Source organism: Leucopleurus acutus (genome assembly GCF_964270905.1).
Source record: "Leucopleurus acutus genome assembly, chromosome: 16".
NCBI classification, from domain to species: Eukaryota; Metazoa; Chordata; class Mammalia; order Artiodactyla; family Delphinidae; genus Leucopleurus; species Leucopleurus acutus.
The window spans coordinates 37,411,306-37,435,643 of record NC_139158.1 but is presented as its reverse complement, the minus strand read 5'-3'; the positions used below and the strand labels follow the sequence as shown (position 1 = coordinate 37,435,643).

General features: G+C 51.5%; 1 protein-coding gene across 1 annotated transcript; it reads right to left on the bottom strand.

Moving 5' to 3' along the window:
* Positions 1 to 4,924: 4,924 nt before the first annotated feature.
* HAGH (hydroxyacylglutathione hydrolase) lies at positions 4,925 to 24,283 on the bottom strand. Its single transcript, XM_082856350.1, has 9 exons — positions 24,201 to 24,283; positions 21,368 to 21,543; positions 20,790 to 20,854; positions 18,604 to 18,721; positions 17,570 to 17,678; positions 14,058 to 14,161; positions 13,644 to 13,745; positions 5,754 to 5,833; positions 4,925 to 5,269 (listed from the first exon to the last, which is right to left on the bottom strand). Exons 1-9 carry the CDS (start codon positions 24,274 to 24,276, stop codon positions 5,170 to 5,172), a joined length of 930 nt encoding a protein of 309 aa, XP_082712476.1. The 5' UTR covers positions 24,277 to 24,283; the 3' UTR covers positions 4,925 to 5,169.
* Positions 24,284 to 24,338: the final 55 nt, after the last annotated feature.

Below are 24,338 nucleotides of genomic sequence, written 5' to 3'. Positions count from 1 at the left end.
TGGTGCCATCTCCTGGCTTTGGACTCACCCACATGCTGGAGACATTTTAAACTTGACCTGCCCAAAGCCAACCGCTCAAGCCTGTGAGCCCCTCACAGTCTCCCCATCCTGGGAAATGGATGTGGAGTCTCCCTAAATCATCACTCACAGCTCAGATCCAAGCTGGGACCAAATACTGCTGCCTCCACCTCAGCTCCCACTGGGAACCCTGCCACCACTCCCTCCTCCACCGGCCCTCCCTGGGCTGCTGCCCCAGACTTGTCTCCAGGGGCCCTGCCACGACACACTGAGAAGTCCTGGTAAAGCTCAGCTCTGACCCCGCCTCTGCACAGCTCAGAGTGGACGCCGAGGTCCTTGCACGTCCTGTACATTGACCCTCGCCTGGCTCAGCTATGCCGGCCTCTTGCTCTTCTGCAGACCTGCTCCAGGGCCTTTGTACTTGCTTTTCTCACCCAGATACCTGCATGTCTCATTCTCTCCATCCTCTCATTGTCACTCACATGTCACCTTAGCAAGGCCCCAGCCACTCTACTTAAGAAGGCTGACATCCTCGGCTCCCTCTGTACCTTTTTCTGCCTTATTTTCTCCACAGTACTTCTGTGTGACCTGCTTGGTATTCCACTCATCTTGTCTCCTCTACCAGGACAGAAGCTCCACAAGGGCAGGAATTTCTGTCTGTTCACTCTGAATCCCCAGAGCATCTCAGTACCTGCCACATCGTCAGCATTCAGGTATTTGTTAAACCAATCAATGAAGCCAGGAATAAAGGCCCGCTTGCCTCGGGGAGACATGAAAAACAAAAGCCCTGTTGATGGTACCACAAAGGCCCACAAAAGAAACAGTTACCATCAGGCTGGGCAAGCGTAGCAGGGTCCCCAGGAACAAGGCTGACTGCACTCCTATACGCTCCTGACCCCTGGAGTGATTTAAAACAAAACACCATTTATAACAGCATCAAAAGACATACTACTGAGGGGCCAGAGTCCCCACAGAACCAGCTTCTAGGGAGGAAGTTATAAACCCTGATGGAAAAGTTTGTCTGGTCTTGTCCCTGGTTTGGGGAGGGAGACTCTAACTCCTGGGAGTGTCCTGAGGGGTGGGGACTTCGTCATTTACAGTATAGTGAGCACCTGAGTTTATGCTAATGTAGTGACTCAGAGCTGTCACCAGGGAGCCCCACCTGTGATCAGAGGGTGGAATGGCTGGGGGGCGCTGGAGTTCATGCTGTGGATGACACAGTGACACCCCAACCCAACTGGAATACTGAGGCTCAGTGAGCTTCCTGATGTGCCAGCACGGTGGGAGCCTGCATTCCATGGAGTGAGGGCATGGCTTGGCCACCCAGACCCTCCCCACCTCGCCCTGTGGGTCTCTTCACTTGGCTGGTCCCAGTTTGTATCCTTTATAATAAAACTGTAAAATCGGGCTTCCCTGGTGGTGCAGTGGTTGAGAGTCCGCCTGCCAATGCAGGGGACACGGGTTCGTGCCCCAGTCCGGGAAGATCCCACATGCTGCGGAGCGGCTGGGCCCGTGAGCCATGGCCGCTGAGCCTGCGCGTCCGGAGCCTGTGCTCCGCAACGGGAGAGGCCACGCCACAACAGTGAGAGGCCCGCGTACTGCAAAAAAAAAACAAAAAAAAAACCTGTAAAATCATAAGTGTTGAGCTTCCCTAAATTCTGAATCAACCTAGTGAGTTACTGAATCTGAGAGGTCATGAGAACCTCTGAACTTGTAGCCAGCTGGTTAGAAGTGCAGGTGGCCAGGGACCCCCAAGCTTCTGGCTGGAGTCTGAGGTGAGGGCGGTCTTGACGGGGGACCGTGCCCTTGCCCTGTGCTTGTGCTAATGCTGTGGTTGATAGCAGAGTTGCCCTGCACACACAGCATCAGAGACCCAAGTGGATGGATGGATAAGCAGCGTGTCATAATTGGAAACTCCCCACATCACAAAAAAGTCACTTCTTCCCAATCTAACAAGTCAACATTATTCCAGTCCAAATCCCAGACATAAATACCCTAATCTTTATACATAAGAGCAAAGGGCCAAGACTCTCCTGATGAGGTTGGGCAGCATTCCTGGAATTGAAGGTCCTAAAGCTGTTGTAACAGGGAATGTGGGGCCAGCGTCAGGACAGACAGACAGACATACCAGTGGGATGGAGAGCCACAAAACAGGTCTGGACCCCTGGATGCTGGCTCACCACAGCTAGCAGTGCAGAGGGGGTGGGATATCAGGTGTCCGTCTCCCAGACACCAGCATAAACAGCTCAGTCACAAGAATCACAAACCTGAGTGTGAAAAGCAAAACAAAAAACTACTGGATGAAATTATAGGAAGGCATCAGAGGTGGGAAAGAGTTATTACACAGGACACAAAAGCATTTATCATGAAGGAAAAAATATACATTTGACTACGTTAAGAATTTCTTCAACAAGACACCAGTGTGAAGCCACAACAAACTAGCAGGAAACTGCAAACACACAGAACCAAAGAAATCATAAAATATGCAACATGAAACAAAGAACTCCTAACTGATCAGTAAGAAACAAAAACCTGGTAGAAAACCCAGGAAGAAACCTAAGAGGCAGCCCCCAGGTGAGGAAATCCAAGTGGCCAATAAGCGTGTGGAAAGCAGTCAACCTCCCCCCCACCCCCGAACCAGGCAGGTAAACACCCGTGAAACCTCCACAAAGTGCCATCCACACCCACAGATCAGCGAAAACAAAGGTGTCTGACAGTGGGTGTGGCAGGCGTCTGCAAGCACAGTGGGAGGTGCTCTCCAAGAATGAAATCCCACTTGCCCAGCACAGCAGCCGGAGCCTGGATGAGAGCGCTTCAGAGCCCATGTCGCAGACACACGACACAGGGCACCAGACATAGCTCTGAGAACTCGCCCCATAGCCCGGCAGCAGCATCATCACCAAGGGTAAAACATGCAAAGTGGGGCTTCCCTAGTGGCGCAGTGGTTGAGAGTCCGCCTGCCGATGCAGGGGACACGGGTTCTTGCCCTGGTCCAGGAAGATCCCACGTGCCGCGGAGCGGCTGGGCCCGTGAGCCATGGCCACTGAGCCTGCGCGTCCGGAGCCTGTGGTCTGCAACGGGAGAGACCAGAACAGTGAGAGGCCCACGTACTGCCAAAAAAAAAAAAAAAAAAAAAACATGCAAAGCGAAATGCCCACTCTTGAAAGCTCTGGGCTCTTGGAGGACAAGGAGTGACTTCCTTGTTCTGTGGCCTCGGAAGCAGGGTGGTGGGGTGCGTTTTTCTTTACGTTTCTTTAGATGAGGGACGCAGGACTAGGGTGGACACCAGTGGGAAAGGGGGCTTTTGGCAGCTGGTTCCAAGGAGGAGCACTCACCCCTAGTGCAGGTGCTATGCTGCTGGTGGAAACTAGCGAGGAGCTCAGTGTCCCTGGGGAGGGGCTGCCAACAACATGAGCCACCTGGGGGGATGGGCACAGCACCCACAGGTCCACAGTGACCCTCGGGCATCGCAGACCGAGGCCTCAGCATGTCCTGAGACGCCTGCACCTGCACATCCAGTCGCTGGTACAAAGCCACGAAACAAAGCACCAGGAGGACCCGTGCAGACCCCACTCCATGACACCCTGGGGGTGGGGGCTGCTGCTCACAGGGAGCTTTGGTTCCACCTAGAACATCATCATCTTTGGAGAAGCCCACACAGGCAGCTGCGGAGTGACACGGGCCCATGCCTGGCCAGGACAGGGACCTGAGGAATCCAGGGGGGCGGCGACAACCACGCTGCATCATGACCCATCTGTATGAGGCGTACAGGGGGGTGACATCAACAGCAGCAGCAGCGGGCCTCAGCTGGACAGGAAGTGTTCAGTGAGCATCACCACATCAGGTGAGACCCAAAGACTTGAGCACCCGGCTCAGCAAGCAGAGCCTCACAGACCCTGGGTCTGTTCTCATCACAGACCAAGGCAATATGGAGAATCTCCAGATCCAGAAATGAGTTGGTTGGGAGGGCTCCCCGCAGCCCTTCCTGCCCCCACCGTTCCCCAGTCTCATCCTGTCGTCCTCGCGCCTCGGGGCCCTGGATGCCCCCGTGACCCTCTGGGCCCACCCTCCCCATCCCCCCAGCTCGGACCTCCCGCCGGCTCTGCCTGAGATGTGAGGTGGGGTAACCAGGACCAGCCTGAGACTGCAGGAGAGGAGCCAGTTCCCAGGATGGCCAACCAAGAGCAGAAGGAACAGCTACAGAGCAGGGACACCACATCACAATCTCAACAGCAGGCTCCCTGCACACTGCCACCAGGAGGAAGGACTCGGGGCCTCTCCCTGCCAGGGGCCCAAGAGGCCCGCCCCCAAGCAGGGGCGGCGCAGTGCCAGCAGTGGTGCTGACGCCACATAGGCGCCCAGGGCATCCTCACCGCACACAGATCCCTCCCGTCAGCTCCTCTGCCCACACGAGGCACAGTGCCCCACACTGGTTCCTAGGAACATCCCCGGAACTGGCCAGCCTTTACAGGGATGAGTATGCAGAGCTTGGAGCTCCTCGGGTACCACATGCCACAGCCTCCCAGCCTGTACTCTCCCTGCCCAAGCCCCCAGACCCAGCCCCACACTGGAGGCAGCTCTTCAGCATCACCCCAGCCCAGGTAGGTGCTCTGGGCCTGCCCGGCCCTGGAATTCCACTGCACATCAACACAGACACGAGAACATGATGATGTCATCAAACATTAGAGAATGACTTCCTCTAGAGGTAGCTGGGGGAGGGGGTAGGAGAGGGAGGGGACGATGCCAGGTAAGGGGAGTGTGCCCCTCCCAGGGGCCTTCTTCTGGTAAGCACGGACTTCGAACCAGGGCGTGCCGGCCTCACCGGGGGCAGGGCGGGTACGACTCTTACTGGGGCATCATATGGGGGCTCACACGGCAACTATGGGGGCCCCATGGAAAGGCTGGAGACAGCACAGTCTGCAAGCAGAGCTTCCGGGAATAAACACTTTCTAAACTTCTTCTCTTATAAATATGTATTAGAACATTTGATAACACAAGCAAAATGCTCTGAAATTAATTTAAAATTAAACTGTGACTGAATTTCCTGCACTCCTAGCCAGAAATTCACCTAACACATCTGAATACCCAAATGTGGTTGAAGGTGGCCGCAGCTGCAGCAGCAGCCTTGGACACCCAGGCCCCGCAGCCACCTCAGTCCCGCGGCACCTTGAACTGGTCCTTCTCTTTGCGGATGGCCCTCATGGTGGTCACAGGGTCCGTCTCACCTGCATGCTGCTGCACAGTCTTCTCCCTGCGGAAGCCAAGCACCAGGCTGCAGGCCGCACCCTGCACCCGCGGACCCACCACCCCTCCCATGGCACCAGGGAAGAAAAGAGCCTGTAGGAGGCGGGACGTTCTTAAAAATGAAGTGTGACAGCCAACGGCCAACTCAGGTGTTTCTAACTGTGGGAAACATGCTGGCCGAGCCAGTCCTGCTGGTGACCTGAAAAGCGGGGACACCAACTCCACGCTGGCATCTGGCACTGCCCAGCGCCTAGAGGCTCCCCAAGCACAAGTCTCGTCCACCTATGGATCCAGACTCCAGGGTCAGAAAGGACCCTACACCCTAGCCAGGGCGTCAAGAAAAGTGTCCCCCTTTAAGAAGAGATGTCTCATTCTTTGGCAACACTTTAAACAGAGATTTCAGGGCAGCCTCCTCTCCCACCCGGGCTCTTCAGGAGTCGGGGTGGTGGAGGCGGAGATGCCCGAGGACAGCGTGGGACCCGCTCCCTCACCTCACTCTCATGAATGGGTTGTAGGTGAACTCCTCTGCAATGGTGGATGGCACTGTGGGCTCCCCGATGCTGTACTTCTCCTGCAAGAAAAGTGGGTCCCTTTAATGCGGAAACGTCTAAAGCTGACACTTCAAAAAGCCTCCTAATGGTCTTCCAATGTCGTCCGACTGAGAAGATAAAGTGAGCAGTGGGTCAGTACCAGGACAGGCCCTTCCCCGCCCGCGGAGAAGAGATGTGAGTGCTCCAGCTGCCACCAACAACCTCTCTCCTTCCCTTGCTGTCTTGGAGGTGCAGGGGCACAAGGAGCTTTCTTTTCATTAATACAGAAGTCATAACTAGCAAAAATGCAGAAGACAGAAAAGAAGAAAACATAGCCCTACCCCCAAGACAGCATGTGGGTCGTGAGCACCTCACTGCCAGGAAGAACAGCAAGGCAACAGGTTCCCGGGGTCCCTCCCCTGTGGTGACAGCCCCCCAGAGGGCAGCTCTCATCACAGGGTGTTCAGGCAGCTTGTCACCTCCACTCAGGACCAGGATGGCCTTGCTTCTAATCAACACTGACCAGGGCAGGCGGAGAGAAGACGCATACTGGGACATCTGGCCAACTGTTCACTCCTATAGAAATGCCTACAGGAAGGAGGTCAGAGTTAACAGCTGGGGGTTTCCACCCTGCCCACAGCCCCTGCCCTGCTACTGCTGGGCTCACCCTGAGGGCCACAGGGCCAGTGATTGGACAGCCACTGTCAGCACCCACACCCAGGCTTCCTGACCATCAGGGGCCCTCAGACCCAAAGGTCCCAATCCCACCCACACTGTGAGCAGTGGCATCGAGAAGTAATCCTTTAACCGCTGGAGGTGGGTCAAGTTGGAGTCTGGTGGGAGGTCAAGATGAAGGCTTAGGGACTTCCCTGGTGGTGCAGTGGTTAAGAATCCGCCTGCCAGTGCAGGGGACACAGATTTGAGCCCTGGTCCGGGAAGATCCCACATGCGGAATAACTAAGCCCGTGCGCCACAGCTACTGAGCCTGCGCACCACAATTACTGAAGCCCATGTGCCTAGAGCCCATGCTCCACAACAAGAGAAGCCACCAAAATGAGAAGCCTGCGCACCACAATGAAGAGTAGTCCCTGCTCACCGCAGGTAGAGAAAGCCCGTGCAGCAACGAAGACCCAACACAGCCAAAAAATTAGTTTTTTAAAAAAAGATGAAGGCTTATTGCTAATCTCTGAACTTTCCCTTCTGGTGAAAACAAGCATAGAATGTTTTATAATATTCCCTGCACTTCCTCCGATATTCTCACTCCTCCTAAGAAATCTTCCTCCACCTTTTGTGAAGGAAGAAAACCACTGAATTATTCTAAGGATAATTTTAAAACAGGTCCTTGTAGGCATAGTTGGGGGAGTGTAAACTGTCATAACCTTTTGGATTATCTATTAAGATAAGCGTTAACATGCAGAGACTTTTCCTACAGAAGTATGAAGCACACAAATGTAAAGACTTACATTTGAGGATGTTGTTCACTGTAGCACAATTTATAAGAGCAAAAATGTTGGAAAGTCTAACTGTTCTCCCTAATTGTATTGGTAAAATGATTTACGGTTGACATCCACACATTAGTATGTTTTACTTATTAAAAAGAATGAAAGTAAGATGGATAAATAGGCAGTGATAAAATTAGTAAAATGTTACTAGAAAGGTGTTAGGTATATGACTGTTCACTATGAAATTCTTTCATCTTTTCTGTATGTGTGAAAATTTTCATAATAAAAAGTTGAAAAGGCTAAAAAACAGTTTAACACAGTTCAGTATAACCTATGTGTCAAAGAAGAAATCACAAGGGATATATTAAAATATTTCAAATTGAAGATAATGAAAATAAAACATGTCAAAATTTGTGCTGCTAAAAGCAGTACTTGGGGGTAAGTTTTTAGCTTTAAGTGCTTATATTAGAAAAGAAAAAAGATCTAAAATCAATGACTGGGACTTCCCTGGTGGCACAGTGGTTAAGAATCTGCCTGCCAATGCAGGGGGACATGGGTTTGAGCCCTGGTCTGGGAAAATCCCACATGCCATGGAGCAACTAAGCTAATAATTATAAAAATAATTATTTTTATTAAAAAATAAAATCAATGACCTTGGGTTCCATACTAAGAATCTATAGGGCTTCCCTGGTGGCGCAGTGGTCGAGAGTCCACCTGCCAATGCAGGAGACATGGGTTTGTGCCCCAGTCCGGGAAGATCCCACATGCCGCGGAGCGGCTAGGCCTGTGAGCCATGGCCGCTGAGCCTGCGCATCCGGAGCCTGTGCTCTGCAACGGGAGAGGCCACAACAGTGAGAGGCCCGCGTACCGCCAAAAAAAAAGGAAGAACAAAGCAAATCCAAAGTAAGTAGAAGGAAAGAGTTTTTTAAACTTTATCTTTTTAAGAACAGAAATCAGTGCAATGGAAAAACAAACAAGGAAAATTAAGGCAAAAGTTATGCTTTTAAAAGATCAACAAAATTGATAAGAACAATGAAAAAAATTGGCAACATCAGAAATGAAAGAGGGGCAATTACTACAGATCCAACAAATATTGGCGGTGGGCGGCAGGGGGGTTGGCGGTTTAAGTCATATTGATCTAACAGTAAAAGCTAAAACTATAAAGGTTCCAAAAGAAAACACAGGAGGTTTCTTTGACCTTGGCAAAAGCAAAGATTTCTTAGATGGGAGATAAAAAGTATGAACCACAAAAGAAAATTAATATGCTGGACTTCATCAGAATTTAAAATGTTTGCTCTTCAAAAGACACTGTTGAGAAAACAAAAGGCAAGTCACAGAATGGGAGAAACTATTCACAATACACATATCTGAAAAAGGACTTGTACCTATACTTAAAAAAATAATTATTCAATAATAAGAAGACAATCCAGTTTTTTAAATAGGCAAAAAATCTGAACAAACACTTCACAAAATGGCCAACAGGCACATGGAAAGATGTTCAACATTATTAGGCACTAGGGAACTGCAAATTAAAACCATAATGAAACACTACTACACACCCATTAAAATGACTAAAATTAAAAAGACAGACAATACCAAGTGTTGTTGAGGATGTGGAACACCTGGAACTTGCATACTTTGCTGGTGGGAATGTAAAACAATACATTCGCTCTTTAGAAAACAGCCTGGCAGTTTCTTTACAAGTTTCAACTTGGGACTTCCCTGGTGGTCCAGTGGTAAAGAATCCGTCCTGCAATGCAGGGGATGTGGGTTTGATCCCTGGTCAGGGAACTAAGGACCCACATGCCATGGGACAACTAAGCCCGTGCGCCACAACTACTGAGCCCGTGCGCCTCAACTAGAGAGCCCCACATGCCGCGAACTACAGAGCCCATGTGCTCTGAAGCCCATGCGCCACAACTACAGAGAGAAAACCCCCATGCCACCAGAGAGAAGCCCGCGCACTGCAATGAAAGATCCCATGTGCCGCAACTAAAGACCCAATGCAGCCAAAAATTAAAAATAAAATAAATTTTAAAAAAGACTGAACAAGTTTCGACTTAATACATACACCTAATACAACCCCGCCATTCCACTCCTAGATATTTACTCAAGAGTAATTAAAACATATGTCACACAAAGACTTGTACACAAACGTTCAAAGCAGCTTTATTCACAATGGCCAATAACTAGAAACACAAATGTCTATTGACAGGTGAATGGATAAACAAAATGTGGTATAACCAAACAAAGGAATACTACCTGGCAGTGAAAAGGAATGAACTGATACATGTAGCAACATGAATGAATCTCAAAATCATTCTGCTGAGTAAAAAAAGATGAAAGAGTACATACTGTATAGTTCCATTTATATGAAGTTCTAGAAAATGTGAACTAAGTTCTAATGGCATACTGGAGCAGGGCAGAGAAAATGAGGCATGAGGAAGTTCTGGGGGGTGATGGAAATGTTATGTATCTTAAATATAGTGGGAGTTGTTTAATTGGTATATACGTCTGTCAAAATTCACTCAATTGTTCACTTCAAATGGATGCAATTTATTACATGTGAACTAAACCTCAACAAGCTTGATAATAAAAAGGGAAACTATGAAAACTATGCCAGTAAATTTGAAAACCTTGATGAAATGGACAAATTCCTTGAAGATACTAGTTGCTAACAAAACTGACTCAAGAAAATATAAAAATCTAACAGCCCCACACAAATTAAAGACATTAATTCATATGTCTTTATGAATTATGTCTCATAATTCATAACAAAAAAATCTTTCCACAAAAAAGAATTCAACGTCCAGAATGCTATGTCAGTGAATTCTAACAAACACTAAAGGAAGAAATAATAACAATCATAGAAAAACTCTTTCAGAAAATAGGAGGAAGCACTTCTAACTCATTTTATGAGGCCAGCATTACCCTGATATTAGACAAAGACATTACAAGAAAATAAAACTACAGACCAATATCCCTTATGAACACAGACACAAAAATAGACACCATGACTAAGGTTTATCCAGAAAGCAAGGTTGGTTTAACATTTGAAACCAAGTGATATACTTCACCAGATTAAAAGAGTAAGGGAGAAAAAAAATGTATGATTACATAATAGATGAAGAAAAATCATTTGACAAAATTCAACACCCCACTCATGACAAAAACTCTCAGAAAACCAGGAATATATGTGAACTTCAACAACTTGATAAAGAAGACTTACAAAAAACTCACAGCTAATATCATACTTAATGGTGAAAGACTAAATGCTTTCCCCCTAAGACTGGGAACAAGCCAAAGGTGTCCACTCTCACCATGTCTACTTAACACTGTCCTGACAATCTTAGCCAGTGCAACAAGGCAAGAAAAATAATTAAAAGGCATATAGACCGGAAAGGAAGAAATAAAACTATCTTTTTTTTTTTTTTTTTTTTTTTTTTTTGCAGTATGCGGGCCTCTCACTGTTGTGGCCTCTCCCGTTGCGGAGCACAGGCTCCAGACGCACAGGCTCAGCGGCCATGGCTCACGGGCCCAGCCTCTCCGCGGCATGTGGGATCTTCCCGGACTGGGGCACAAACCCGTGTCCCCTGCATCGGCAGGCGGACTCTCAACCACTGCGCCACCAGGAAAGCCCGAAATAAAACTATCTTAATATTGATGGCATGGGGCTTCCCTGGTGGCGCAGTGGTTGGGGGTCCGCCTGCCGATGCAGGGGACGCGGGTTCGTGCCCCGGTCCAGGGAGGTCCCGCATGCCGCGGAGCGGCTGGGCCCGTGAGCCATGGCCGCTGGGCCTGCGCGTCCGGAGCCTGTGCTCTGCGGCGGGAGAGGCCACAGCAGTGAGAGGCCCGCGTACTGCCAAAAAAAAAAAAAAAAAAAAAAAAATATTGATGGCATGATTGTGTGCTAAGGAATCTATGAAAAAGATGCTAGACTAAAATGAGTTAAGCAAGGTCACAAGGAAACAAGGTCAAAATACAAAAATCAATTGTATTTCTGAAGACTATCAATAATCATTTAGAATAAAATCTAAAACCATGAAGTCTTTAGGGATACATTTAACAATATGTGCAAGATCTTTAACACCAAAAATTACAAAACACTGCTGAGAAAAACTAAAGACCTTAATAAATGTAAGGCTATATCATATTTATGGAAAGACGCCATATTGTTAGGATCTCAAGTCTCTCCAAATCTTTTGTTACAACACAATCAAAAGCCAAGCTGACTTTTTGTAGAAATTAACAGGATGATCCTAAAATTTACATGAAAATGTAAAGGACTTAGACGAGCCAAAATGAATTTCAAAAAGGAATAAAGTTAGAGGATTTATACTACCTGATTCTTAGACTTACCATAAGCTACAGTGATCATGACAGTACTACTGATGCAAGAATAAGTCATGTAGATCAATGGAACAGAATAGAGTCCAGAAGTAGATTCATGCCCACATGGTCCATTTTATTCAGTAAAGATGCCAATGAAGAAAGGCAAGTCTTTTCATCTAATGGTGCTGAGCAACTAGATGTCAATATGCAAAAAAGAACTTCTACCCTTACCTTACACCACAAACATTAACTTGAAGTGGATCACTGACCTAAACATAAATTTATATAAACATAAAACTAAGACTATACAACTGCTAGGAGAAAACAGAGAACAAAGTCTTTGTGATGTAGGGTTATGCAAAGATTTCTTAGGACACAAAAACCATAAAAGAAAAAATTAATAAACTAAACTTTACCAAAAGTATAAACTTTTATTCTTTGAAAGACACTGTTAAGAAAATGGCAAGGCAAGCCACAAACTGGGATAAAATATTTGAGCTATATATCTGACAAAGACTTGTTTCCAGAATGTATAAGGAATTCTTACAACTTTAGCCATCAGAGAAATGGAAACTTAAAAACTACAAGCTACCACGACACACCTATTAGAATGGCTAAAATTTAAAAGATCAGCAATACCAAGTGTTGGTGAGCATGTGGATCTCCTGGAACTCACGCATTGCTAGTGAGGATTCCAAATAGTACAACTAATTGGAAAACAGGTTGGTAGTTTCTTAAAAGTTAAACATACACTTACCACACAACCCAGCAATTACACTCTTAGGTATGTTCCCACAAGCAATGAAAACATGTGTCCACACAAAGACCTGCACACAAACGTTCACAGTAATTTTATTTAAAATAGCAAAAAACTGGGAACTACCCAAGAGTCCAGATGAGTGGATAAACAAATTGTAGTATGTCCATATAAGATACTACTCAGAAATTTAAAAATCTCGAAAACCTGCAGAGTAAAAAGAGCCAGATACAACAGAGTAATGTTGTCTGATTCTGTTTATAGGAAAATCTAGAGAAGAGTAATTTATAGTGACAGAAAGCAGATCAGTAGTTGGGGACTGAATGGGGAGGGGCAAGGAACCTTCTACGATAGTGGAAATGTTCTCTATCTTGATTGTGGTGGGGCTGACACAGGAGCATATACTGTCAAAATTCAAACTGTATAATGCTCACTTAAAACAGGTATGTTTTATCGTATGTAAATTATCCTTAAGCAGATGACCGTGAAAAGAATAAGCTCAATATGTTTGGACTGCTATGGAAAGAGCACTAAGACCCATTATTAAGTGACAAGGAAGCCACAAAATAACACACAGGATGAGTTTTTTATATTAAGTATTCTTATGTGCACACTGTAAAAAAAAAAAAGGAATAACATTTATCAACCTATTACGGTAGTGTCTGAATTTTTATAAGTATTATTTTGCAAGCCCACCTCGCAAAATTGATAAAGATTCTTGACAAAAACAGGTGACTTATGAAAAAAAAAACCTATGAGACCATTCCTCACTGAACTCAGAAGGGAGCCCAGCACCTGAGGACTCCCAGGTGTGTGTGTTTCTTACCAGCACCATTTCTCAGTGACTGAACACAGACACCTGAGTCCAGGAGAACGTCCTCAGCCCAGCTGCCTACAGCAGCGTTTCCAAACCCCCCCACAGAAGATGCCTCCAGGACAACACGCCAACCCCTGGGCTGAGCCACGGGGCATGTTGGGGGCCGTGTCTGAAATAAATGCCTTTCAGACAAGCAGCCTCTAGGGTGAATCCACTGCCCACAGACAGCAGGGAAGGGCTGGGACCTGCTGCTTCAGCCTCACCTGGGCACTTGTTGAAAATGCAGAATCCCAAGCCCAGCCCTGACCCACAGAGTCAGAAAGGATCTTAAGCAGACAACCAGGGCTTCTTGCTCCAAGCTGGGCTGTCTAAACCCCGCCTCGCCCACTGCCCGGAGGAGCACTTTCTGCCCACTCTGAAGCGGGCACCATGAACTCCGTGCTCCTGGGAAAGTGGCATCACGGTGCCTGACCCCAGGACGCGCCCAAGTGCATCATGCTCACCTTGGCCCAGGCCAGTTTCTCCTGGATGGCGGCATTGCTGGGCTCCACATGGCGAGCAAACTTGAGGTTGTTGATGGTGTATTCGTGGCCACAGTATACTCTCTGGGGAAAAAGCCAAGCTCCTCAGCTCTGAGGAGACTCATTAACCCACCCTCAGCCCCTCAGAGACGGGTGTGAGGGACCTGGCTGGTCCTGGGGGCAGCACCCACGAGACGTCCCTCAGGACAAGGACACATCTTGCGTGTATGTTAAATGACAATGAAAAGTATGCTTAAAGAAAAAAACACACTTCCAGAAGCAATGCCTCTACCCTCCTGCTCCTCCCAAGATGCAGGGGAGACCCCAATGGGGAGAGCCAGCAGGGTCCTCCCACCACCGGGTGAGCGAGCGGGTGGCAGGTGGGGCACCACCTACCGTGTCTGGAGGGAGCCGGCCCAGGACCTCGAGCAGGGCTTTGTACATCTCATCCGCTGTCCCCTCGTAGAACTTCCCGCAGCCAGCCACAAACAATGTGTCGCCTGCAAGACAGGACAGTGTGGAGCTGGAGGGGCTGTCAGCAGTGCATGCCCCCTCAAGGGCCAGGGCTTTGCCCTGACCCCTGTGCTGACTGGGCCACAGCCCCAGACCTGACCTCCACCCCAAAAGGGCCCAGGGATGACCCACGAGTACTGGTTTCCACCCTTCCCAAACCTTTTCCCTCAAGTTGCACTAACTGGCACCGCCAGGCCCCAAACAGCTGTTCAGACCCAAACCTTAGAGTCACCCTGGCTGCTCCCTTCACCGCCCAGTCCTATCAGTCATAGCTCTGAGAATCCCCAAAACCCAGCCCTTTCCCCCACCCATCCAGCAGCCCCCTCCCAGGCCAGACCTTCCTGTGACTTCCCTTACTCCCGACAGCCAGCACCATTCTGTAAGACCCCCATGATCTTGCCTGGACCCTCCAGGAGCCCCTCACGTGGGACCACAGCCCCCATGGGCCCTTGAGACACGGACCTGCCACCTCCCAGACTTGCCCCCTTCCTGCCGCAGCCCTACCTCCACCTGACACCCACCAGGTCTCCACGTGCTGCTTCCCTCCCCCAAGACTCTTCCCTGAGAACGGGCTTCATGCCCAGCAGACACACATGGCACATTTGTTCTCCAGGCCCCTGGAGTGGGGGAGGTGGGGGAGGGCCAGGGACCCCACAATAGGGAGCAACAATCCCCCTCCACCAGCGTTTGCCAGGCCTCTTCCCAGGGAGCTCCAGGCCAGGCCAGGCAGGAGCCAATGCCCACCCAGTGGCCATGGTGCAGCACTGTCCCCTCAGAACAAGACCACAGATGAGAGAGTTGGGTAGCCCGTGAGCAAAGCCTCAACACGCAGGACTGGGGCTATGCCCTAAAGGACCCCTCAACCTCGTGGTCTGGGCACCAATGAGAGGCCAAGGAGAGCCCAGAGGACAGGCCATGAGCAGGCACAGTAGGCTGGGGGGATCTGGTCCTCCCTCCAGGGACCAGCAGTACCTGCTGTTTACACACCGGAATTTAATGGGCCTCCTGCCACAGGGGCTGGGGAGCCAACCTGGGCCTCCTCCGTGGGGCCATGTCCTCAACCAGCAGGACACTGAGAGACCCGGGGGCCCCCACGTCTCTCCCTGGCAGTGGGACCACCATTCACCTGCACCCCCAGCCTCTCGCTGACTGCTCTCCATCTTCACCACCAGCTAAGAGTGCCTGGAGGCATCCCTCCCCTATGCAGGCTGCCCCACCCCCAGGCTCTACAGAGCCAGCCTTGCCTCTCCTCCCTGCACACTGGGCCATGGTTCTAGCAACGACTTCAGCCTCCATTTCCCCACCGCCGCCACCTGAGCTGCTCCTGGCGCTCACTGCCATGAGTTCCCAAATCTGAGGTCCCAGATCCTGACCTCTCAAACAGACAACCCACTAGTGCCATCACAGCACCCTGCTCCAGGCCTGCCCCCCCAGACAGCCATCCCATCTTCCTCCCCTGCTCTGTGGGTGCCCAGTCCTGCCCACCACGTCCCAGGGCCACATGCACACCCTTCTCTGGGCTGTCACCTCCTCTGCTTGCAGCCTTTTCCCTTTGTTCAGCTCACCCCAGAGAAGAAGGGAGTGGGGCCATGGGTCACTCACATCCGAGCTCGAGGCCTGGAGCTGCCAGTCACCTCACCTCTGGACGCTGCAGGTTCCTCAGCCATGCACACAGAGGCCAGCCGGGGCCCTGCTGGACTGCCCTGCTCCCCTGGTCCTCACTGCTGATGCCCCAGGCAGCTCAGCTTCACCACTGAGGACCCTGTGTGACTCTCACCTATTTAGTATAAAAGCTACCAATTAGATAACGCACTCCCCTGCCGGCCACTGTCATGCAGACTAGAGAACAGCACGTGCAGGACATGGTCCAGGGCCTGCCTGGCGGTAACCAGCCCTCCACACCTTCCACAGCTGGCACTCGGCTTCTAACATAAGCGCGGTCCAAGGGGGCCACCGCCACGGGCCCGCACAACCCCAGGCCCTGCCGGGGGGGCAGACGGACACCCAGGGGCCGGGCAGCATGACAGAGACAGGAGCGCAGCTGTGAGAGTTCACCGGACCCAGCGCTGGTTCCACACCCCTCACCTCACACCCACAACCACCCAGTGGGGGAGACCCCACACCCACCACTGACGCAGGGGAAACTGTGCTTAAGAGAGGGGGTCACACCTTGCACAGGCAGCCAGCCCACCTGCCCCAAAGCGCTGTCTGCCGAGGCCCATCGGGAGGCCAGGGGCTCCCACAACATGCCCAGGGGCCCGTGGCCCACACTCAGCAGTCGGCTCAAAGCCCACACATCCTGCTACTGCAGCAAAGACCCTAAAAATGACTGTATTTTTAAAAATAAACATAATAGATTTGGAGATAATTTTGGATTTACAGACAAGCTGCAGGGACAGTCCAGAGGCGCTGTGACCCCTCATTCGGCCTGTGTGTCCCTTCATGCTAGCGTCCCCACCCCTGATCTCATGTGGCTTTCCCATCAACACCTTTTCCCCACTCTAGGAGCCCACACTGCTTCAGCTGTTGTATTTTTAAACAAACTTTCACTGCGGTTATAATATCATGATTGTTACATAACTGGGGAAGACTCAAGACTGAAAACTGCTTATACTCGCTAAACAAGCTAAGGGGGCAGAGGGGCCTGCTCTGTGCCCATCCACGGCCACTGGTTCACACCGCCCTGAACACCCACCGTCACACGGCTGCTCTGCTTCACAGGTTCCCCAACCACCATCAAGATTCTTCCATTTCCTCTCAAAAGGAGAAACACCGCCAGTTGCTGGAAAGGCCTGCTCGCCCCAATCGAGAGCCACTCACACAGCCCGATGCTGGTGGGGCTTCACCTCCACCTTCCAAGCTCTTTGGGCCACCGTGTGCGACACCCTGACCTGGGGCTGGCTTTTGCCAGACCCACTCAGCTCACAGCCCGTGGAGGGATGGGGCAGCGCCCAGCACCGATCAGGCCCCACACAAGGCGGGTCTGACTGGCTCCACTTGGGGTCTCCCTTGGCCCCTCACTTGCCTACCTGTCTGCTGCTGGACGTAGTGGGGGCTGGGACTGCACCCCCACCAGGCAGAGTTTCTCAAGGAAAGGCCTGTCCCCATGCACCTGACAACGATGACCAGGATCAGAGGGGTGCATTCAGGCCAGCCTCGCGAGGAGGTAGCACCCCCACCACATTCCCACCACAGCTGCCTGTACCCTGGACGTGTTTGAAGCCAAGTCCCACGCTCTACCCTGAGGGCTGTGGTCCTCCTCACAGAGCCCAGCACAGTCTGCCTGGCAGGAGATGCTCTGCTGCTCTGCCCAAAGGTGTGCAAAGCCATCTCTATGCCAAGAGGATCTTTGCAAAGAACACCAGACCCCCCAGCTCAAACATCTGAATACTCACCTGTGAACACCACGGGGCGCTCGGGACTGTTGGGTTTGCTCACAAAGTAGCAGATGTGTCCGGAAGTGTGACATGGCGTCGACAGGCACTTGACGTTGAGAGACCCCACCTTAAACAGAGCACACACTGGCCTGTGCTCCCTGTGTGTGGGGAGCCTGTCCTAAGGCTCACAGATTCTCCCAGACCCCATGCCCGCCCCACAGCAGGAGCTGCCATTAAGGGCCAGTGGGCTTCCACAACCACTGCTCCATTGAGCAAGTCATGGGTCTTGCTGGTGACCACAGGACCCAGTCCTTGAGGGTACCCCAGATGCAGAGACGCCCTGGAAGCCGGTGTTTGCTGGTATGCAAACGAAAGGGCTGATTTTGTTTTCTCCTCAAAACCAGGCCAAATCTGAACCAGGCGTCTTGCCAGAAAAGACAGTTTTCCTTCTTAGCTGCTTGGCCTTTTGTTTTGTTTCCCTTCTCTGCCTCCATCCCCCACCCCACTCTTTACTTCAAAAACGTTCAAACCTACCAAAAACTAAAATGACAATGAATCCGTGTGCCCTTTACCTGGGTCACTAAATGCTAACAGGTCCCACCTGTGCGGCACCTGCTTTGTTCACACACACATATCTTGACACACTGCCCCTAGACACTCCAGCTACATCTCCTGAGAAAAGGACATCCTCCCATATAACCTCACTATTATCAACACCCAAGAAATTTAACACTGATGTCAAATATGATCCCACATAGAGTCCGTATTTCAATGTCCCCAGCTGTCTCAAAACCATGCATACAGCTTCTCCCCTCAGCCGGTCACCATCTGCACACTGATTTGCTTGCAATGCTCTCAACACAAGGGACTATCCAGGCCCAGGCAGCCCCAAGAGCCCATCCACCCATGCACAGGCCAGGCTGTCTCCACAGCTAAGCCCTTAACTGCCCCTCTGGGTTCCTGGGGTAAGTGAGGGGACAGCGAGCAGGAGGCGGCTCTAGGGCCTGGAGCCCAGCAGGGCCACAGTTGAGCCCCTTCCATTCACTCCTCACCTGCAGTGTGGACAGGTGTGTGACCTTGTGAGTCAGGGCTCCGATCCGGTCATCACCCCCATACACCTTCAACCCAGGTTCCAACTTGACCAGCTTCTCGTTCCCGCCAGCGTGGTCCCTGGAAGTCGAAAAGGGGAGCTGGGGCTACTGCCGATATGAACAGGGTTTGCCTGATTTTACACCCTAACCAAACGGAATTTTTATTTTTCCCAGTTATGTTTCTCAGAAGAGAAATGCATCTTCCAACCCAGGATCCTCGCTTCTTGTCTGTCATTTGGCTCCACTGAAAAAGAATGTCCTCAGACACCCCATTCCCAAGAGAGGCACTTCTGTGCCCCTGCCGTCTTGCTGCAGAAGCTTCTGGAGCAGATGAACCAAATCACAAACACCTGGATAATCCCTACACCCGTGATTCCCAGACTTTGGGCACATCAGAGTCACCTGAGGATCTGTAAACAGCGCCAAGGCGTGACTCCCACACGCACATCCTGATGCAGTGGGCCTGGGGAAGCCCACAGCCCAGGAGTTTTAAAGGCCCTCAGGTGATTCTGATTCACAGACCAGATGGGACCCACTGCCCCGAGCAGATTGCAAAGCTGTCTTCTAAAACAATGCCCAGCTGCCAGAGGGGGATCTGTCCACCCAGGGACAGGCCAGCTCGGAATGACCTCCCCACGTGACTCGAATGTGCAGCCAGCATTGAGGCACCTCCTGGAAACTCATCCAGGAGTGCCCCACGCTTCCTAGGTCAAGAGAAGAGCTCCACGCCTTGGCCTTGTGGGGTAAGAAATACACTAGTGCAAGCCCTGCCAGGGTCTCGGGGCAGGGCTGGGAGTGTCCTGAGCCCAGAAGATTAGCCTTTCCAGGATGAGGCGAGGGCTTTCCAATCACCAGGGAACACCTGCTCCTCACTACACATTCACCTACGGGCCCAGAAACAGCAGGGCTCACAGATAAGAGGGGGCAGCCCTCTGCTCCCTGCCCTGCAGGGGGCTGATACACACAAGCTGGCACCAAGCACTCAGCACACTCATCACTGACCCCCGAAAATGCCACCTATAAGTGGGAGGGTGGCACAGGCCACACCCTGGAGCTCAGTTTGGGGCCTGTTTTAATTTATAAGGCATCACAATGTGGGAAAAGCCGTGGGAGAGAGACTCGCACTGTGAAAAGCTGGGGAGGTGGAGCCCCCCAGTGTAGCCCCACAGAGGCCAGAGGAGTAAGGAAGCCTCGGCACCACACGGGGCGGAGTTTCTTCCGGGGCGGAGCTTCTGAGAGAAGGAGCGGCTGTGCTAAGTAGCCACTGCAGATCCTTGGGCCTAAATCAGTCAGGAAGTAACACCTGATACCCCAGAGGCTAAACAACCCCAAAGATTCTCAGCGACTTAGTTACATCAACAAGTTTCCAACACTTAGCAGACTTTGGCCAACCACATCCACGTGACACTCCCACACAGAAGATGAAAGGTGTCCTTTTACCCGAAGACACGCCCCAAGCTCCGTGAGATGCCACAGAACAGGTTCAAAGCTGTCCTAGCTGCCCTCTGGCAGTTATTTGGAAAAGAAAATTCAGAGCCAAATAAACATTTTTTCCTAGCTTTGAAGAGCCTCAAAAGTTTCAAAAACCCACAAGGGCCTTGGGCAGGCAACTCTAGTCCTAAGACCCAAATATAAGAACTTTTTTCATCCTTTAGCTTTCAAATATCAAAAAAACCGCAACCTCTCCAAATGATTGCTTGATTTTCAAAAACACTTATGTCTAGACTAGTTTATTCCCCGACATCAAGGCCAATTTCCCACCACACAAGCACAAGAGCTTTCAAAGATGTTGCCAAAGGTCCACCCATGGCCACAGGATATACAGCATAAGCCTCTCCCCTTGGAGCCCCCAAGTCACCAGACCCCATCACCAGGCCTGAGGGACACAGGGCAGCAGCACAGAGGCTAGTGCCCAGAAGCCCCATCAGAACCCCACTGGGGCTGACCCTTAGCTCACAGCTGTGGAGGAAAGAAGGGCTTCCAGGGCTCTGAGCCCCTAGGCTCCCACCTGTGGGGGGACCCCTGGGAGCCTGCGAGCGCCCCACCCCCCTCCACCTGGTGGATGCTCCCCCTTGGGGTGTGCACGGCACAGCTGTAAGGCCCAAGCAACTCTGCTGGCACAGAAGTTTGGCCTCTGGAGCACTTACCAGTGGTGGTGGGTGGTGAGCACTGTAGTCAGCTTCACACCGTGCTTCCTCACCATTTCCACAACCTGCAACCAAACATGAGGCAGGACACAGGCCACAGTCACACCCCGGCACTGGCTCATCAGTCTGCAGGGTGATGCCCAGTGGAGCCTGCCAATTTGCCCCAGCTCCAGGAGAGCAGGGTGACAAGGAGGCTTTTTCTCCCTTGATCTGTTCGGCAGTTCAGTCCCACCCACAACCTCTCAAAGCCCCTCCAGCAGAGACTGCCACTCTTAGAGGCAGCACTAAGGGGCAGAAAGCCCTGAGGAGGAGGAGAAAGTGCTGAGAAGGGCTCCTCCTTCTCTTGCCCAGGGACTCTACAGACAGGAGCCCTTTTCTCTCCACTCCAAAGCCTTTGGTCACTTCCACCCCTCTCACTGGCCCTTTGCCCCTGTAACAGAGTGGCTGGACACTAGTTTAACTGTTTTTCAAAAACCAAATGGATTAATTTCTGTTCAGCTTTGGCCAAGTTGCAAGGGCACTGTGGTTATCAAACTCATCAGGAGATGAAGAACTGGTGCTGGGGCCTCGCCTCCCACCTTCTGGGGCTGCACCGGGTCCACAATGGCAGCCTCCTTGGTGTCATCATCAATGATCAGGTACATGTAATTGTCGGTCAGAGCAGGCAGTAACTCAACCTTCATCGTGCCCTGCTCCACGGTCAAGCTCTTCCTTAAATCCGTGTGATGGAGAAAGATTCCCAGCAGGGCTGGACCTGAAGACAAAATGTGGTTCCAGTCAGCGTCCACATGAGGCCACGCTGGGCCGAGACTTCAAAGCAAGCCCTTGGCCCGGCAGTCCAGGCATCCGGGGAAGTGACATCCCAGGGATGCAACGTGGTGAGCCTCGAAATACGAGGTTTTCTAAGTTCTTTGATAAAGAAGAGGATAGCCTCATTTAACCATATCCGTAAGGAAAACAGAGAACACGATTCATGTTCATAATTGTGGAAATCAGCTCTTTCAGACTTAGGATCCCTATTTTCTTTTTCAAAGGTTCTAAAAGGACACAACTGCCAGCCTGTCCCTGTGATTCAAACCTTTGTCAGATGTGACCACTGCCAGTTCTGGGGTTGTTCACACCTGATTCAGAGAAAGACCATGAAGAATGAAAGCGCCAGGCCAGGCTCTTTTCCCTCGGCATATGGCTGCCTCTGCAAGCTAACAGAGCCTGAGTCCTGTGCAGTTACTCACAGCCCTTCTCAGGTCTCGAGCCAGAAAAGAAAACAATATCCACTTTCAAATGGCAGGAACTCGAAATTTGGATAATGCACAAAAGCCACCCGGGGCCTGAGAAATGGGACAGCTGGTCACAACTGTTCTAGATTCGAGTGTGCATGATACAGAATCACCATCCAACTGAGCCAAAGAAGGCTGCCAGGGTGGGCTGGGAGTGACCAAGGGGCAAAAGCATCCTCCGCCCAAGAGACAGGTGCCAAAATGTTTTCAACAATGAAACTCCTATTCAATCTAAAAATTCCCAAAGGCCCCCAACAATACTTTAAATCTTAGTGTAAAAGGGATTAAAACTGCAAAAGGTGACAGAAGACAGCCATGAAATTCTGGAGTAGGTAGGTGCTGGGATGGGACCTCTCCAAAAAAAGGGATCCAGAGAGCAGGCAGCATCAACCAACAGACTGATAGACCACGTCCACTGGGGCCGTCTAATACAGAATTCAAGCTCATCTGCCATGGCCAGGGAACTGCCTGAATTGCAGCGTTAAGGATCACACAGAGGTAGCTAAGTCCTCCTTTTGACAACCAGGTGGGCTTTTTCCAGGCCCTTCTCCTCATGCTCGGCAAAACAAACATTTTCACATGATCAGGTTTCTGTGCTATGCCACCTCCTCTCAGCCCCGATATGTGCCATACGAGCTCCAGGAGGACTACAGAGCAGAGTCAAGGCCAAGCCTTGAGACACATTTTGTTGGGCTTCTCTTGAACTGGATCCCTCCTTCTGCATGGCATCAAAGGGCTGGCGCCCCCTCTGAACGGGGCAGCCACATTCTTGCTGATTCCCTACAGTCCCACTTCCATCACCCGCCTGACTCCTGACACAGAAACTCTTAGCTCTGATGCTCTGACGAGTTCCCTAAATGGAAAAAACCCAGCTCTTTCCTTAATAGTGGTGACACACTGCGCACTCCAGAACCTCGACTGCTCTCAGTAAGATCTGGAAGTGGCCAATGATGGCTTCCTTCTGCTTCATCTCCCTACCTAGGGCTCTGCGGTCATTTAGCTAACTGCTAGCCAGCTCCAAAGACTCAGCTTAACCCACTGCCCCTATTGCTACATCAGCCAGATAAGATATAAGGAAATAAAGGCGGTTTCAAAATCAAAGTCAAAATATTCCAACAAAGCAAGAGGTAACACAGTGAAAATGGAATCTGACAGCTGGAAGAGCAGGCCCTTGGAGGTCAGGGCGCCCATCGCCTCCTTTTTTTTTTTTTTTTTTGCGGTACGTGGGCCTCTCACTGTTGTGGTCTCTCCCGCTGCGGAGCATAGGCTCCGGACGTGCAGGCTCAGCGGCCATGGCTCACGGGCCCAGCCGCTCCGCGGCATGTGGGATCTTCCCGGACCAGGGCAAGAACCTGCGTCCCCTGCATCGGCAGGCGGAATCTCAACCACTGCGCCACCAGGGAAGCCCCGCCTCCCATTTTTGAGGCGGGGATAGGAGACCCAAAGAGGGCAAGGGTCCCATGGCTCACAGAATCCAGTTCTGCCCCAGGCTTTTCTTGCCGGCCACAGCTCACATGAAAAGCTGTGATTCACTTCGTGGAGAATATACACAGCATTCTGTGCGGCTTCAGGCACAGTTCCATCATCCCTGGGCGTTAGAAATAATGGGGTTTGTATGGGGCGCCGCAGTCAAGGAGGATGGGGGCGCTCGCTGGCTGCCAGGCAGACCTTAGGGAAGCAGGGTTCCTAAGACAGGGCTCCCGAGCGTCCCTGGAACACCCATTTCCTTATCTAGCACAAATCCTTCAGCAACCCCCAGCTGACAAGTTACCCCACTCTGTCTTCAGCCCTCTCAAAGTCTGACTCAACTGCTGTGTGGCCTTTTCTCGACCCCAATCGGCTTGCCTGCCGACGTCAGGGGTTAAAATCCTGTGTCAATAAAAAACAGCGTCAGCCGCGGCAGCCCCAGCGGCTCCCCGCCGCCCCCCCGGTGCGGGCCCCGCGCTGGAACGCCTCACGGATTGCGGCCGGCCTAACCGCCTTTAGCCCGGCTACGACGCCGGCCAGGACCCGCCGGCCGGGCGGCTCGCCTCGCCTCGCCCCCACGAGCCGGTCACCGTGGCCCCGGCCCCTGTCAGGCCAGCGCCTTGGCATCCCGGCCAGTCCGGCCCCGCGGCGGCCCCGGCCCACCTACCCAGGCCGCAACGGGCGCAGGACGCTCTCAGCGCAGCTAGGGTCCGGCAGCCGAGCAGCCAGTGGCCCAGCACCATGACCGAGTCGGAGGGCGGGCTGTGGCGCGAGGGGTGGGCGGGCTCTTCACGCCGGCGACGGC

Coding starts and splice junctions, on each gene's coding strand:
- HAGH (XM_082856350.1), bottom strand. CDS start 24,276: ATGGTGCTGGGCCACTGGCTGCTCGGCTGCCGGACCCTAGCTGCGCTG. Junction 21,544..24,200: donor CTGCGCCCGTTGCGGCCTGG/GTAGGTGGGCCG, acceptor TTTTGTCTTCAG/GTCCAGCCCTGCTGGGAATC. Junction 18,722..20,789: donor CTCACCACCCACCACCACTG/GTAAGTGCTCCA, acceptor TTCGACTTCCAG/GGACCACGCTGGCGGGAACG.